At 68.0% G+C, this 13,839-nt stretch overlaps 2 protein-coding genes across 3 annotated transcripts; both read right to left on the bottom strand.

Annotated features, from left to right (window-relative positions):
• Nucleotides 1-367: 367 nt before the first annotated feature.
• Nucleotides 368-5,565, bottom strand: TRIM65 (tripartite motif containing 65). 2 transcript variants are annotated; one of them, XM_062174934.1, is made up of 6 exons: nucleotides 5,046-5,565; nucleotides 2,478-2,573; nucleotides 2,048-2,281; nucleotides 1,786-1,963; nucleotides 1,630-1,695; nucleotides 368-1,132 (listed from the first exon to the last, which is right to left on the bottom strand). In XM_062174934.1, exons 1-6 carry the CDS (start codon nucleotides 5,448-5,450, stop codon nucleotides 558-560), a joined length of 1,554 nt encoding a protein of 517 aa, XP_062030918.1. In that variant the 5' UTR covers nucleotides 5,451-5,565; the 3' UTR covers nucleotides 368-557. The 2 variants fall into 2 exon arrangements, with proteins under 2 accessions (XP_062030918.1, XP_062030919.1); XM_062174935.1 differs by lacking the exon at nucleotides 1,630-1,695.
• A 628-nt stretch (nucleotides 5,566-6,193) lies between these two features.
• On the bottom strand, nucleotides 6,194-10,810 carry MRPL38 (mitochondrial ribosomal protein L38). Its single transcript, XM_062215939.1, has 9 exons — nucleotides 10,711-10,810; nucleotides 10,431-10,610; nucleotides 8,486-8,620; nucleotides 8,200-8,408; nucleotides 7,811-7,883; nucleotides 7,624-7,669; nucleotides 6,767-6,925; nucleotides 6,509-6,645; nucleotides 6,194-6,396 (listed from the first exon to the last, which is right to left on the bottom strand). The coding sequence occupies exons 1-9, from the start codon at nucleotides 10,775-10,777 to the stop codon at nucleotides 6,260-6,262; spliced, it is 1,143 nt and encodes a 380-aa protein (XP_062071923.1). The 5' UTR covers nucleotides 10,778-10,810; the 3' UTR covers nucleotides 6,194-6,259.
• Between the last annotated feature and the right edge of the window lie 3,029 nt (nucleotides 10,811-13,839).

The following is a 13,839-nucleotide window of genomic DNA, read 5'->3' as shown; positions in this document are numbered from 1 at the left end:
CAAAGTTGTTTATAGAATACAATTACACGGCTCACTAGGCTAATCCTCCGCCTTGCGGCGCCGGCACACCGGGTTCTAGTCCCGGTCGGGGCACCGATCCTGTCCCGGTTGCCCCTCTTCCAGGCCAGCTCTCTGCTGTGGCCAGGGAGTGCAGTGGAGGATGACCCAAGTCCTTGGGCCCTGCACCCCATGGGAGACCAGGAGAAGCACCTGGCTCCTGCCATCGGATCAGCGCGGTGCGCCGGCCGCAGCGCGCCTACTGCGGCGGCCATTGGAGGGTGAACCAACGGCAAAAAGGAAGACCTTTCTCTCTGTCTCTCTCTCACTGTCCACTCTGCCTGTCAAAAAAAAAAAAAAAATTAAAAAAAAAAAAAAAAGAATACAATTACAAGGATGCACGAGATAAATCCACAGGATTCAAGTATACCAAAGTGTTCTGGAAAATCAGAGGCCGGGAGGGAGGAGCTAAGAAGTTGCTTTTCTCTGGGATGGCCTGAGGCCTACGTGGCCTTTGGGCCACATCGCCTTGGGTGGCAGACTGGGGAGGGGACCCAGTGTCAGCTGGGCACTGAGGCCTCCTCCTGGGGCTCCCGAGGGAATGTGGCCCCAGGCCGATGGCACAGGGTAAGGGTCCTGCCCTCAAGGAGCCAGAAGACAGGACAGAGGGGCCGGGTGAAGAGGGCATGGAAGGTGTGCAGGGGCCGGGTCTCGGGCTCCAGGCTGTAGAAGGTGAGGCTGCCGGAAGCCAGGTCCAAATCCACGCCCAGGAGCCGCCCGGACACCCCAGGATGGCGCAAGGCCTCCCCGTTGTGCCAGGCCTGGACGCTGTCCTCCTGCACACAGAGCCCCCAGGAGGACGGCCCTCGGCCAATGTTGTCTGTTTGGGGCCCCAGTCTGCGCCGCGCCAGCTCCGGGTAGGCGACGCCCAGCGTGACCGAGTGCTCAGAGGTGCGCACTTCCCAGTAGTGGTGCCCGCTCTGGAAGCTCTGGGCACACTGCACCTGCCAGAGCTCAAAGCTGCCTGGCCCTGCCGGGCCTTGGGGCTGGCGGCGGTGCTGCACCTGCTGGTCCTGGCGGGACAGGTAGAAGTGGCGGTTGGCGCTGCCTGCGTCAAAGGTCAGATTGCGATAATCTGTTGGGGCAGATGGACACAGGTCAGGGAAGCTGTCCTCTCGCCCACGGTGCAGAGAGCACAGCCGCTCCATTATGGACGGCCACACGCTCACCAGGTGTGGCGCGTGCCGCGTGCAACCCTCGTTGTAGCCTCGGAGGGGGGAATCTATGGGCCCTACTTCACGGGTGAGAAAACAGAGCCTTGGAGAAGGAAGCTAACTTTGTACGAAGTGGCAGCGCCGTGAAGGGCCCCAGGTCCTTTTAATACTCTGCCGGCTTCACTTGCTCTGGGGTAGACACACATGCGCAGTACACACCCGGGCCAGGCCTAGGAAGGGCTGCGCGTCAGAGGTTCTGGACAGGAGAGCCTCAGCAGGTGCGTCCCACACTCATGGGCACACCAGCATGCAGGCACAGGTGCACAGGCACACACATCCACTCGTGCACACAGCTCCACACGTGCACACATGTACACACGCATACACTCGTGCACACGCAGGCTCTGGGCCTCCTTACTCTGCCAGAGCCTCCTCCTCAGTGGACACAGCGTGCTCCCGACTGGTGCCAGGGGACCCGGAGCTTCTAGGGGCAAAGCGGCATTAGGGGAGTGATGGATGGGGAGGCTGGGGGCGGGCCCAGAGGGCAGGGAGAGGGGCCTGGGTGTAGCCTTACCCACAGGGCCTAGGTCAGCAGCCTTGGCTGGCGCCCTGGGGTGGCTGCCCCCCTGCAGGAGGAGGTCACACAGCGGGCTCAGCGACTCCTTCAGGGGCCCCAGCTGCTGCTCTTCGTCCCACTGTGGAAGGGTCAGTGGCCCAGCCGGCTGCGGGGGCTCGGGGAGCTGCTGGGATTCCTGAGCTCCGGGAACAGCCGCAGTGAGCCTGGGCCCCAGGGGCGGGAGAGCCAGTCCCCTGCCTCCCGCCCTGACGCCTGGTACCTGCAGGAAGGTCTGGTCGTCCCCCTGTTCCAGGAGGGCCCGGATCCTGCAGCCGTCACGAGCCAGGGCGTCCAGGTGGCCTTGCAGCCGCTGCTGCTCCTCCCGGGCCTGAGCCAGGGCCTGTGTCTCGGCCGCCTGGATGCCCCTCAGTGCCAGGGTTCGCTGCATCTCCAGGGCCTGCAGCAGGCGGCTGAACTTGCTGGAAGCCACCGAGGACAGGGTGCAGGCTGAGCTCTGGGCGGGGCCAGGAGAAGCCTCAGCGTGGCCAGGGCCAGGGCTGCCCACCGGGCTGAGGGGTGGGGAGGGAGCAACCAGGGTCCCTGGAACCTCCTCCTCCAGCTCTTGGCTCACGGCCCCTCCCTCCCTGCTGCTTGGTGTCCAGGGCACAGCTGGGGGGTGTGGCAGGACGAGCCAGGGCCAGCCCTTGTACCTGGATCTCACGGCTCCGCCGCTGCAGCTCCTGCAGCTGGGTCTCAACCTCGGTGGCCTGCCGCTCGGTGACCTCCAGCCTGGCTCTCAGCTGGGCCTGCGGCACCGGGCAACAAGAGGGCCAGGATTGGCTGAGAAGCCTCCTGCACACAAGCAACAAGGGCCACCCCTCGTGCATCCGGGGCCCGGCTGACCAGTGGGACAGCGTGCAGGGCACTGGCCTGAGTATTAGCCAGGGAGAACTGGGTCGGTTCCCAGGACAGACCTGGCCAAGTCCTTCCCTGGGGGCAGGGCAGTGAGGGGCAGTGCAGAGGCCTTAGGCTGAAACTTCAGGTTCTACTTGGACCTCTTCCAGGCTGAGACCCTGGGGCAGCACTCCTCCCCCTGCACAGTAGCCTCGCCTCCCCTCCCCTCTTCTCCATAAACGGGAGCCATGAAGCCAGCTCCGGTGGCCTGCACCCCAAAGCTGGAGTCTGTCACACGTGCAAGGGGCACGGCTGTGTCCCCTTATCCCCTTGAGAATGAAACGTGGTCCCGGGAGCAGGACAGATCACACTGTCGCCAGGGGCCAGCTCCAGGCCCTGCAGCTGGCCAGGACCCTCCCTACCTCACTGCTCATCCCAGCAACTCCCTGGGGACTGTCGGCCCCACGGCGGCTCAGCTCCTCTCAAGGGCAGGCCTGCTGGGAGCGCAGGGTGGGGGCGGGATTCCGTGGCTCACACCCTGTGGGTGCTCTCCTTGCCCCCGGCCCCCTCCCACCTCCAGCAAAGCTGGGTGATCTGCAGCAGGAGCCATCGGCTGGACCACCTGCCACTGCCTACTGGTCTCTACTGCCCGGTGCTCAGGCTGCTGCACCTGCCAAGGGTGGGAACGCCTCCCCCCTCCCTCTCCAGGACCTCAGCACCCCCCGGAGATCCGGGTGACACTCAGGAGCCTCTCCCCCCGGCAGGCGGCCCCTCACCCGCTCTACTCCAGGTATCCCTTCTCCAGCCTCCACCTCCCACCCCCTTCCTGTCCTGTTCAGCGTCTGTCCCGGGTTCACGGGGGTCCAGCCCCGGGCCCGCGGCTCATGTGGTGCTCATCAAGGACACCCCTCCCATCTGCTGCCGACCCTGGTGGTCATTCTGTCTTCTTCTTCTTCTTTTTTTTTTTTTTATTTTTGACAGGTAGAGTGGACAGTGAGAGAGAGACAGAGAGAAAGGTCTTCCTTTTGCCGTTGGTTCACCCTCCAATGGCCGCCGCGGTAGCGTGCTGCGGCCGGCGCACCGCGCTATTCCGATGGCAGGAGCCAGGTGCTTCTCCTGGTCTCCCATGGGGTGCAGGGCCCAAGCACTTGGGCCATCCTCCACTGCACTCCCTGGCCACAGCAGGAAGAGGGGCAACCGGGACAGGATCGGTGCCCCAACTGGGACTAGAACCCGGTGTGCCGGCGTCGCAAGGCGGAGGATTAGCCTAGTGAGCCGCGGCGCCGGCCCATTCTGTCTTCTTCTTACTGAGTGCAGGGCACGGCTGGCCACGTCCTCCCTGTGACCGCGGGCCCCTGGCCGCCACGCCAGGCACTCTCATTTCTCTCCTGTCTCCTGGCAGCCCTGCTTGGTGGCACAGGCAGGGCGGCTCCAGCCGCAACCCCCCACCTGTCTACTTTCTGCTCTGAGCTCTGGACAGGTGCCTACGGCCCCCTCCCTGGCTTGTCCCACTGGGGGCCCCAACCCCTTCCTGTTCCGAACCGACCCCGATTTCCACCCCCACTTCTCAGGACACAGCAGCCCTGGCCTGCTCAAGACAAAGCCCCCAGCTCGCCGGCCGCCGGCTGTCCTCTTGTGTGCAGTCCCCTGCATTCTCACCTCCACACGGCGAGAACGGGACGCCGCTCACTGGAGTCCCTCCCCACACCCGGACCCCCCCACTCCTCATCTCACCCTCTGCCCCCTCCCTCCCCCGGCGGGGACCCGGCTCCACAAAGCTGAATCCCACCAACTGGCTGCCCAGCTCCCAAGCCCCAGGGACACCCAGGCTCCCCGGCCACGCCCACCTCGATCTGCCGCCTGCTGACCCTGGATGCCTCCATCAGGCCTCTGTGCCAGGACCTGCCCCGGCCAGGGCCCAGCTCTTTCTCGCCCGCGAGCACGGCCCAGGCCGGCTTCACTGCCTGCGATGCTCTTCCTCCCCAGCCTCACAGGGCAGCCCCCTGCCCACCTGCCCACCTGCCCGGGCCCTGGTAAAGCCACACCATCGCGTTCACTGGGGCACACTCTGACCCCCTGCTTAGAGGCAGGGACCGCCTGGGATTCCTTGTGCCGATGTGAGGCCCAGGCTCACAGAATGTCCAGGGCACACCTGCCGTACCCCATGGCTCTCCAGGGCTTGGGAGGGGCGTGGCTTGCTGCCCTCGGGCCCCTGCCTTTCCCATCCGTTCAGGGACATCCATTGAGACTTCCCGGACCCCGCCCCGGAGGCCCGGCCTCACTCAGATGCAGGGCCCCGAGCTGTAGGATCGCCAGGTCCTGGGAGCCTTCTGCCTCCCCCGACGGCCCCGCCCCGCCCCCTCCCGCGCTGGGCGCGGCTTCACCTCGCGCGCTCTGCGTTCAGCGTCCAGCAGCGCCCGCTCGTGGTCGCGACACTGGTGCGCGGTGCACGCGCTGCACACGCAGCGGCCCTCGGTGCGGCAGAAGAGCTCGAGCGGCCGCCCGTGGCGGGGACAGCGCGCGCCGGGCTCGCCCGCCTCGGGCGCCGGGGCCGGGCCGGGCGCGGCGCGCAGCACCTCCAGCACGCCGCTGAGCGTCACGTTGCGGCGCAGCTCGGCGCGGTCGGGGCAGGGCTCCCGGCACTCGGGGCACTCCTTCTCGCGGCGCTGCCACCAGCCCTGGATGCAGCGCTTGCAGAAGTTGTGGCCGCAGGGGAGCGTCACCGGGTCCCCGTAGAGCACCAGGCAGATGGCGCAGGTCAGCTTCTCCTCCAGCAGCTGCGCCGCCATGGCGGAGGCAGGGCAGGTCCCGAGCTTCTTAAAGCAACCGCGAGCCGCCCGGACCACGCCTAGGACGGCTAAGGGGCCTGCGCTGGGCACGCGGACAGGGCGCTCTCCCGTGCCACCCCGGGGACCCGCAGCCCAGCCTCGAAGGCCAGGGAACTTCCGGAGGCAGCACGGCCTTCCGGGTCGGGTGATTCCCGGAAAGGCCGAGGTGCGCCCGCCCCGCACTTGCGGCTGGGGTGTTCCCTTCGCTGGGCTACACGTAATGTTAGTTCTTTTAACAGCGAGATGGAAACTCCTGGTCACCAGGAGACTCCTAGCAGAGGCTCTCCCGAAGGCCCCTCAATGGGCACCCGCGAGCCTCCCCCTCCCCGGGGCCAGGTGCCCCGGGAGCCCCCATTTTGGGAGCATGTCCCTCGCAGCTGCGCAGAGTGGAGGTGGTGGCCCAGGTGTCTCCCGGTGCAGGCTAACGCCTTTCCTCCTGGGAGGGGTCCACAGCTCATCCCCTGACCTCCAGGGAGGTGGGGGTGGGGGGGGGCACAGCACTGCCTGTCTGGCAGGGGGCTCGTGGGGGCCACCCGAGCTCCAGGTCGCTTTCAGGAGCCGTGGGACCAGGCCCGCTGCCTGCTTTCTCTCTGGACTCTTCCAGCCACTGGTGGCAGGACCCCGACACCCCCCAGGTGGAGGCTAGGGGCACCTCCTGGCGGGGAGGCAGCCCACAGGGGAACTCGGAGCGCAGACCAGGCACGCGGAAACATCTTTATTGGCACTCCAGCGCCGCCCGGAGCGCCCCTTCTCTCGGGCCCTCTGGCTCCTCAGTAGATGCCATAGGAGGGCTCGTGGCTGTCGCGGTACCGGTCCAGATAGCGCAGGGGCTGCCTGTGGGGGAAGCGCTTCTGCTTGGGGTGGTAAGGGGGTGGCCGCACGAACTCGAACACGGGCTCCCGCATGTCTGCAACAGGAGTGAGGGCACGGGGCGGGGGGGCTCCCGTCAGTCCCGACAGGGCTGCCCCGGGGACGGGCAGGGGCAGCGTGGGGCGCCCCAGCCCGAGTGCCCCCCTTACCCAGGAGCTGGTGGAAGATGTGGGTGACGGAGTCATCCCAGCGGCACTGGAAGAAGGCCAGGCCGGCTGGGGTCATGGCTGCCTGGTGCTTCTTGTAGAAATCAAAGGTGCGGAAGGTGCGCTGGGCCAGCCGGTAGCTGTGAGGGTGGGCGGCATGAGTGAGGGGGAGCCCCGGGGCCGGCCTGGCCCGCAAGGCCTGGGTCGACAGAGGCAGCGCAAGCGCCCACGCCGGGGACCGCGTGTCAGGGTGCGGATTACCAGGGGGAGGGCCGGCTGTCTTCCGAGAAGTCGATGGGCTCGTCCTGCTTGAAGAGCAGGAAGACACAGCGGTGGAAGCCGGAGCCGCGGGCGGGGAACGGGGGCAGGTAGGGACAGGTCTCCTGTCCCTCTGCCACCCGGCTGCCTGGGATGTTGGTTCTGTCGGGGGGACAGCATCTGTTAAACCCCCCCCCGGGGCGGGGGCCGGGGAGCACAGACCCCGGAGGTCCATGTGCGTCTCTGGACACACCCAGACACACTGGATGGGACGGGAGGGGAGGGGAGGGCTGGAGCAGTGGCTCGGCGGGCGAAGCCGGGGCCGTGACGTCAGCAGGCGTATCCAGAGACCGTCGGGATGACATGGGGCCGAGCAGCCGGGGAGCAGGGGCCCCTGCCAGAGCCTGGGCAGCAGCAGAGCTGCTTCAGTCTGCTAAGGCCCGAGGTCTCCGGGAAGTCCGTCCAGCAAGGCACAGGGCAGCCCTGCACCTGCCCCCGCGCTACTCCTCTCATAGGCCGCTAACCGTTCAGTAAAAATGCGACGCCGGCCTCACAGCCACTGGCCCCGATCACCTGGAATTCCCAGAGCTGGGGTCCCCTGCCTGGCCCTGCTTCCTGGCCTGGCGCTCAGAGCCACGGCCACTGAGAACAGGCGGCTGGGCCCAGGCACGCAGGGAGCGAGGCCCTGCGAGCATCTGGAGACATCGCAGCTGCCAGAGGCCTCTCGGGCCCTCTCCCCCTCTGCCTGTCCCTGCGCCCGATGGTGGGGAAGGTATGGGGCGACCTAGTGAGCGAGAGACGATGCAGCACGTGGAGGCTGGCTGCTCCTCCCAGGCTCCCCCCTCCACCCCGGTACTCACACCAACCAGTGGAGGTACTCGGCGTCCGGCTCCAGCAGGTGCCCATCTGCAACACAAACACATCCCACTCACCACGGGGGGAGCTGCAGCTCCGGCTCCGGAGCCAGGGACTCCCACCCCCCTAGCTCCCCAGGGCCCTGGCCCATGGGAGCAGAGGCAGGAGGCCGAGTGGGCCCAAGACACCTACCCAAGTTGGTGAGCAGCAGGGTCCACCTGGAGCCCTCCTCTGCCTCGTACGTCACCTCCGGGGCGCGGGCAGCCTGGCGGGGGGAACAGGCCGGTCACTCCCATTGGATGGCCGGGCGGCGCCGAGTGCCCTCCACAGCCCCGTCCACAGCAGCCCAGAGTTTTTTATGGAGCCCTACAGAGCAGCCTGTCCCCAGATCTGACCCCCAAACAGGCCAGCGGCCAGGAGGGCACCCAGAGGCAGTGGGCCGGTCTCTGTACTGTCATGGTGCTGTCTCCCAAGAAATCAAAGCAACAGAGAACGACAAAGCTCCACCCCGGCCTGCCTGAGCTGCCTGGCGGCTGCGTCTGACCACCCAGAACAGGCAGGAGCGCACGGCGAGCCCTTACCTCGGTCGGGGTCACCTCATTGCCGTGGTACACGGGCACCAGGTCCTCGTCACCCACGGCGTAGGCCACGTGCAGGGGGACACGGGGCACGAAGGTGGCCCCGTGGAACAGGTCTCGGTAGAGGCCGTAGTACTTGGCCAGACGCTGCTTGTGGTAGGGGCCGCAGGTCCGCTCCCACTCGGCCCGCACAGCCTCCAGGGGGATGCTGGCTGGGAAGGAACGGTGCTGGTTGGGGTGCAGGGTGGGGGCAGGGACACACCCGGGCTCCCTCCCGCGAAGGCTTCACCTGTGCGGAGGCGGGCGGCCTGCTCCTCCCGCGCGCTGGCCCGCAGTTCCCGGAGGGCCTGTTTCCGTTCCAGCAGCTGCTGGGCCCGGCTGACCTGGGGTGGGGGCAGCCCAATGTCGATCTCACCTCTGGGATCTGGGGAGGGGAGAAGCGTTGGAAGAAGGCCAGGTCTTGGCCGAGCCCCTGTCCCTACCCAGTCCTCACCATGATGTCCACCTCCCAGCTTCAACAGGGACCAGCTGCTACACAAATCCCATACAATTTTTTTTAAAGGCTTATTTATTTGAGAGGCAGAGTTACAGAGAGAGAGAGATCCTCTATCTGCTGGTTCACTCCCCAATGGCTGCAAGGGCTGGAGCTGGGCAGATCCCAAGTCAGGAGCCAGAAGCTTCTTCCAAGTCTCTCAGGTGGGTGCAGGGGCCCAAGCACTCGGGCCATCTTCTACTGCTTTCATAGGCACGTTAGCAGAGAGCTGGATCAGAAGAGGAGCAGCTGGGACACAAACCGGCACCCATGTGGGATGCCGGCACTGCAGGTGGAGGCTTTATCCCCTACACCACAGCGCACGCCCCCAGTCCCATGTAACTTGAGGCTGCACTTTCTGAACCCCAAGCCAGGTCACTGTTATCTAGGTCAGGGGAAATCAGGGTGCCAGCACCTGTGCCCTGAGTGCCAGGAGCAGGTAGTTAGAACTTGAGGGGACAGCGTGGTGGCACAGCAGGTTAAGCTGCCGCTTGCCACAGCAGCGTCTGCTGAGTACCAGGTTCGAGTCCCGGCTGCTCTACTTCTGATCCAGCTTCCTGCTGATACGCTTAGGAAAGCAGCAGAGACCATGTGCTTGGGCCCCTGCACCCGCGTGGGAGACCAGGATGGAGTTCCTGCTTCTGGCTTTGGTTTGACCCAGCCCTGGCTGTTGCAGCCATTTGGATGGGGGCCAGCCAATGGATGATCTCTCTCTCTCCCTCTCAAATAAATAAAGCTGAACAACAGTGAAAAAGCACTTCTCCCATTTTAATGGACAGACACATCCTACCAGCTTTATTTACTCAATGCGTATCTACTTTTCATCTGAAAGGCAGAGCAACAGGTGCTTCACTCCCCAAATGTCCGCAAAGCTGGTGCCAGGGACCAGCTGGGTCTCCCACGTGCGCGCCAGGGGCCCAAGGACTCAGGTCATCTGCCGCCTTCCCGGGTGCACCAGCAGGGCACTGGATCAGAAACAGAGCAACTGGGAATCGAACCGGTGCCCATATGGGATGCCGGCATCACAGGCTGTTGTGGCTGAACCTGCTGCACCCCAACACCGGCCCCCAGTCCAAGCATTTCAGTGGGGTTGGGGGGTAGCATTGTGGTACAGCAGGTTAGCCTCTGGCTGCAATGCTGCCATCCCATACGGGCGGCAGTTCAAGTCCCAGCTGCTCCGCTTCCAATCCAGCCCCCTGGGACAGCAGTGGAGGATGGCCCAAACTACTTGCTTGGTGAGACCTGGATGGAGTTCCGGGACCCTGGCGTCCAAGTGTAGCCCAGTCTGGCCATTTGGGGAGTGAACCAGCGCATGGAAGACGTCTCTCTCTCTAACTCTGCCTTTCAAATAACAAATCTTTAAAAAAATTTTTTTAAATTTAATCCTTTAATTTTCACAGCAGCTTTGTGACAAAACACAATGGTTTTATTCTGCAGTTGAGAAACCGAAGCTTAAGAGACAGCAGCTCAGAGCCTACGTGCCCGGCTCTGGCGCTGAGGGGTCCCGTGGTGGGCAGGGCGGGCAGGGTCCCTGGCGAGCTGGGGAGGCGCGGACAGGACGTGGGGGCGCCCCGCGCGGGAACAGGGCTGGGGGTGGGGCCCCAGTAACAGGGGCGTGGGGGGAGTTTCCCAGTGAACCAAGGCTGCCGACCGCGGACCCCGAATGCCGCCCCGCGCCCGCGGCCCCGGCCCGGCCCCGCACCTGTCTCGGCCCCGAAGTGCTCCCGGTAGGTCCGCCACCAGTGCGGGGCCCGCGCCTCCTGCTCGGCCCGGCGCCGATAGCGGTCGAAGCCGCGGTACTTCTCCAGCCGCTCCAGATCGCTCACGTCGATGTCCTCGTTGGGCATCGGCCCGAGCGGGGCGGTCCGGCGGCTGCGGGCGGCTGCGGGCGGAGAGCGGGGCGTCAGGCCAGCGGGAGCGGGGGGCAGGCCGGTCGAGCTCCGGGGAACCTCCGAAAGCGCGCGCCCCCCGGGCCCCCTCACCCGAGGTGCTGAAGCCCCGCCAGCCCCGACTTCCACACAGCACGGCTCGCCACCAGGGCGCCGCCATCTTTAGCCCGGCAGCCACCGTCCTCTCCCGAAGCCCCGCCCCGGAAGCCGCTATCCTCTCCCGTAGCCCCGCCCCAGAAGCAGCTCTCCTGTCCCGAGACCCCGCCCCCGGAAGCAGCGCTCCTCTCCCGAGACCCCGCCCCCGGAAGCAGCTAGCCTGTCCCGAGACCCCGCCCCGGAAGCAGCGCTCCTCTCCCGAGGTCCGGCCCCGGAGTCCGCGCCCCGACAGTCTGGCGGCGGACGACGCCTTCCGGAAGTCCCGAGCCCCTTCCGCGGGCGGCCACCAGGGGGCGGCCGAGGCCGAGAGTAGAGCGAACGCCGAGCTCCCCACGCGGTGCGGACCTGGGTGGGAGTGCGCGGTGCGAGCTGGGTTGTGGAACCGCAGCGCGGGGGTTTAAGGTCCAGACTGTGACCTCCCCTTGGGCCGGCCGTTTCCTCATTTGGGGAGAGCGCCGGTAGCCGCCCCAGAGGGAGGAGGCCGGCCAGCCCTGTCGGCATCACTTCTGCGCGCCTGCCCCGCGGTGTGCGCCTGCTCATGGTGTGCACCTGCTCGTGGTGTGCGCCTGCTCCGTGGTGTGCGTCTGCCCCGTGTTGTGCGCCTGCCCCGTGGTGTGCGCCTGCCCCGCGGTGTGCGTCTGCCCCGTGGTGTGCGCCTGCTCCGTGGTGTGCGCCTGCCCCGCGGTGTGCGCCTGCCCCGTGGTGTGCGCCTGCTCCGCGGTGTGCGCCTGCTCGTGGTGTGCACCTGCCCCGCGGTGTGCGCCTGCCCCGTGGTGTGCGCCTGCTCCGCGGTGTGCGCCTGCTCGTGGTGTGCACCTGCCCCGTGGTGTGCGCCTGCTCGTGGTGTGCGCCTGCCCCGCGGTGTGCGCCTGCTCCGTGGTGTGCGCCTGCTCATGGTGTGCGCCTGCCCCGCGGTGTGCGCCTGCCCCGCGGTGTGCGCCTGCTCGTGGTGTGGGCCTGCCCCGCGGTGTGCGCCTGCTCCGTGGTGTGCGCCTGCCCCGCGGTGTGCGCCTGCTCGTGGTGTGGGCCTGCCCCGCGGTGTGGGCCTGCTCGTGGTGTGCGCCTGCTCGTGGTGTGCGCCTGCCCCGCGGTGTGCGCCTGCCCCGCGGTGTGCGCCTGCTCCGTGGTGTGCGCCTGCCCCGCGGTGTGCGCCTGCTCATGGTGTGCGCCTGCCCCGCGGTGTGCGCCTGCTCGTGGTGTGCGCCTGCCCCGCGGTGTGCGCCTGCTCGTGGTGTGCGCCTGCCCCGCGGTGTGCGCCTGCTCGTGGTGTGCGCCTGCCCCGCGGTGTGGGCCTGCTCGTGGTGTGCGCCTGCCCCGCGGTGTGGGCCTGCCCCGCGGTGTGCGCCTGCTCGTGGTGTGGGCCTGCTCGTGGTGTGCGCCTGCCCCGCGGTGTGCGCCTGCCCCGCGGTGTGCGCCTGCCCCGCGGTGTGCGCCTGCTCATGGTGTGCGCCTGCCCCGCGGTGTGTGCCTGCTCGTGGTGTGCGCCTGCCCCGCGGTGTGCACCTGCTCGTGGTGTGCGCCTGCTCGTGGTGTGGGCCTGCTCCGTGGTGTGCGCCTGCCCCGCGGTGTGCGCCTGCCCCGCGGTGTGGGCCTGCCCCGCGGTGGGCGCCTGCTCAGTGGTGTGCGCCTGCCCCGCGGTGTGCACCTGCTCGTGGTGTGCGTCTGCCCCGTGTTGTGCGCCTGCCCCGCGGTGTGCGCCTGCCCCGCGGTGTGGGCCTGCCCCGCGGTGTGCGCCTGCCCCGCGGTGTGCGCCTGCCCCGCGGTGTGGGCCTGCCCCACGGTGTGCGCCTGCCCCGCGGTGTGGGCCTGCCCCGCGGTGTGCGCCTGCCCCGCGGTGTGCGCCTGCCCCGCGGTGTGCGCCTGCTCGTGGTGTGCGCCTGCTCGTGGTGTGCGCCTGCTCGTGGTGTGCGCCTGCCCCGCGGTGTGCGCCTGCTCGTGGTGTGCGCCTGCCCCGCGGTGTGGGCCTGCCCCGCGGTGTGCGCCTGCTCGTGGTGTGGGCCTGCTCGTGGTGTGCGCCTGCCCCGCGGTGTGCGCCTGCTCGTGGTGTGCGCCTGCCCCGCGGTGTGGGCCTGCCCCGTGGTGTGGGCCTGCCCCGCGGTGGGCGCCTGCTCAGTGGTGGGCGCCTGCCCCGTGGTGTGGGCCTGCTCAGTGGTGTGGGCCTGCCCCGTGGTGTGGGCCTGCTCGTGGTGTGCACCTGCCCCGCGGTGTGCGCCTGCTCGTGGTGTGGGCCTGCTCGTGGTGTGCGCCTGCTCGTGGTGTGCGCCTGCCCCGCGGTGTGGGCCTGCTCCGTGGTGTGCACCTGCCCCGTGGTGTGCGCCTGCCCCGTGGTGTGCGCCTGCTCGTGGTGTGCGCCTGCTCGTGGTGTGCGCCTGCTCGTGGTGTGGGCCTGCTCGTGGTGTGCGCCTGCTCGTGGTGTGCGCCTGCCCCGCGGTGTGCGCCTGCTCGTGGTGTGGGCCTGCTCGTGGTGTGCGCCTGCTCGTGGTGTGCGCCTGCCCCGCGGTGTGCGCCTGCTCGTGGTGTGGGCCTGCTCGTGGTGTGCGCCTGCCCCGCGGTGTGCGCCTGCCCCGCGGTGTGCGCCTGCCCCGCGGTGTGGGCCTGCCCCACGGTGTGCGCCTGCCCCGCGGTGTGGGCCTGCCCCGCGGTGTGCGCCTGCCCCGCGGTGTGCGCCTGCCCCGCGGTGTGCGCCTGCTCGTGGTGTGCGCCTGCTCGTGGTGTGCGCCTGCTCGTGGTGTGCGCCTGCCCCGCGGTGTGCGCCTGCTCGTGGTGTGCGCCTGCCCCGCGGTGTGGGCCTGCCCCGCGGTGTGCGCCTGCTCGTGGTGTGGGCCTGCTCGTGGTGTGCGCCTGCCCCGCGGTGTGCGCCTGCTCGTGGTGTGCGCCTGCCCCGCGGTGTGGGCCTGCCCCGTGGTGTGGGCCTGCCCCGCGGTGGGCGCCTGCTCAGTGGTGGGCGCCTGCCCCGTGGTGTGGGCCTGCTCAGTGGTGTGGGCCTGCCCCGTGGTGTGGGCCTGCTCGTGGTGTGCACCTGCCCCGCGGTGTGCGCCTGCTCGTGGTGTGGGCCTGCTCGTGGTG

Source organism: Lepus europaeus, chromosome 18 (assembly GCF_033115175.1).
Source record: "Lepus europaeus isolate LE1 chromosome 18, mLepTim1.pri, whole genome shotgun sequence".
NCBI classification, from domain to species: domain Eukaryota; kingdom Metazoa; phylum Chordata; class Mammalia; order Lagomorpha; family Leporidae; genus Lepus; species Lepus europaeus.
Note: the sequence above shows the minus strand (reverse complement) of the source record. Positions and strands in the feature narration are given on the sequence as shown.

Excerpts from the sequence above, each read along its gene's own strand:
- TRIM65 (XM_062174934.1), bottom strand. The coding sequence starts at position 5,450 with ATGGCGGCGCAGCTGCTGGAGGAGAAGCTGACCTGCGCCATCTGCCTG. Across the intron at positions 2,282-2,477 it reads GGCGGAGCCGTGAGATCCAG|AGCTCAGCCTGCACCCTGTC; the intron begins GTACAAGGGCTG and ends GGCCCCGCCCAG. Across the intron at positions 1,964-2,047 it reads ACGACCAGACCTTCCTGCAG|GAATCCCAGCAGCTCCCCGA; the intron begins GTACCAGGCGTC and ends CCCGGAGCTCAG.
- MRPL38 (XM_062215939.1), bottom strand. The coding sequence starts at position 10,777 with ATGGCGGCGCCCTGGTGGCGAGCCGTGCTGTGTGGAAGTCGGGGCTGG. Across the intron at positions 6,926-7,623 it reads GAGTACCTCCACTGGTTGGT|AACCAACATCCCAGGCAGCC; the intron begins GTGAGTACCGGG and ends TCCCCCCGACAG. Across the intron at positions 6,646-6,766 it reads GACAGCCGGCCCTCCCCCTG|CTACCGGCTGGCCCAGCGCA; the intron begins GTAATCCGCACC and ends CCACCCTCACAG.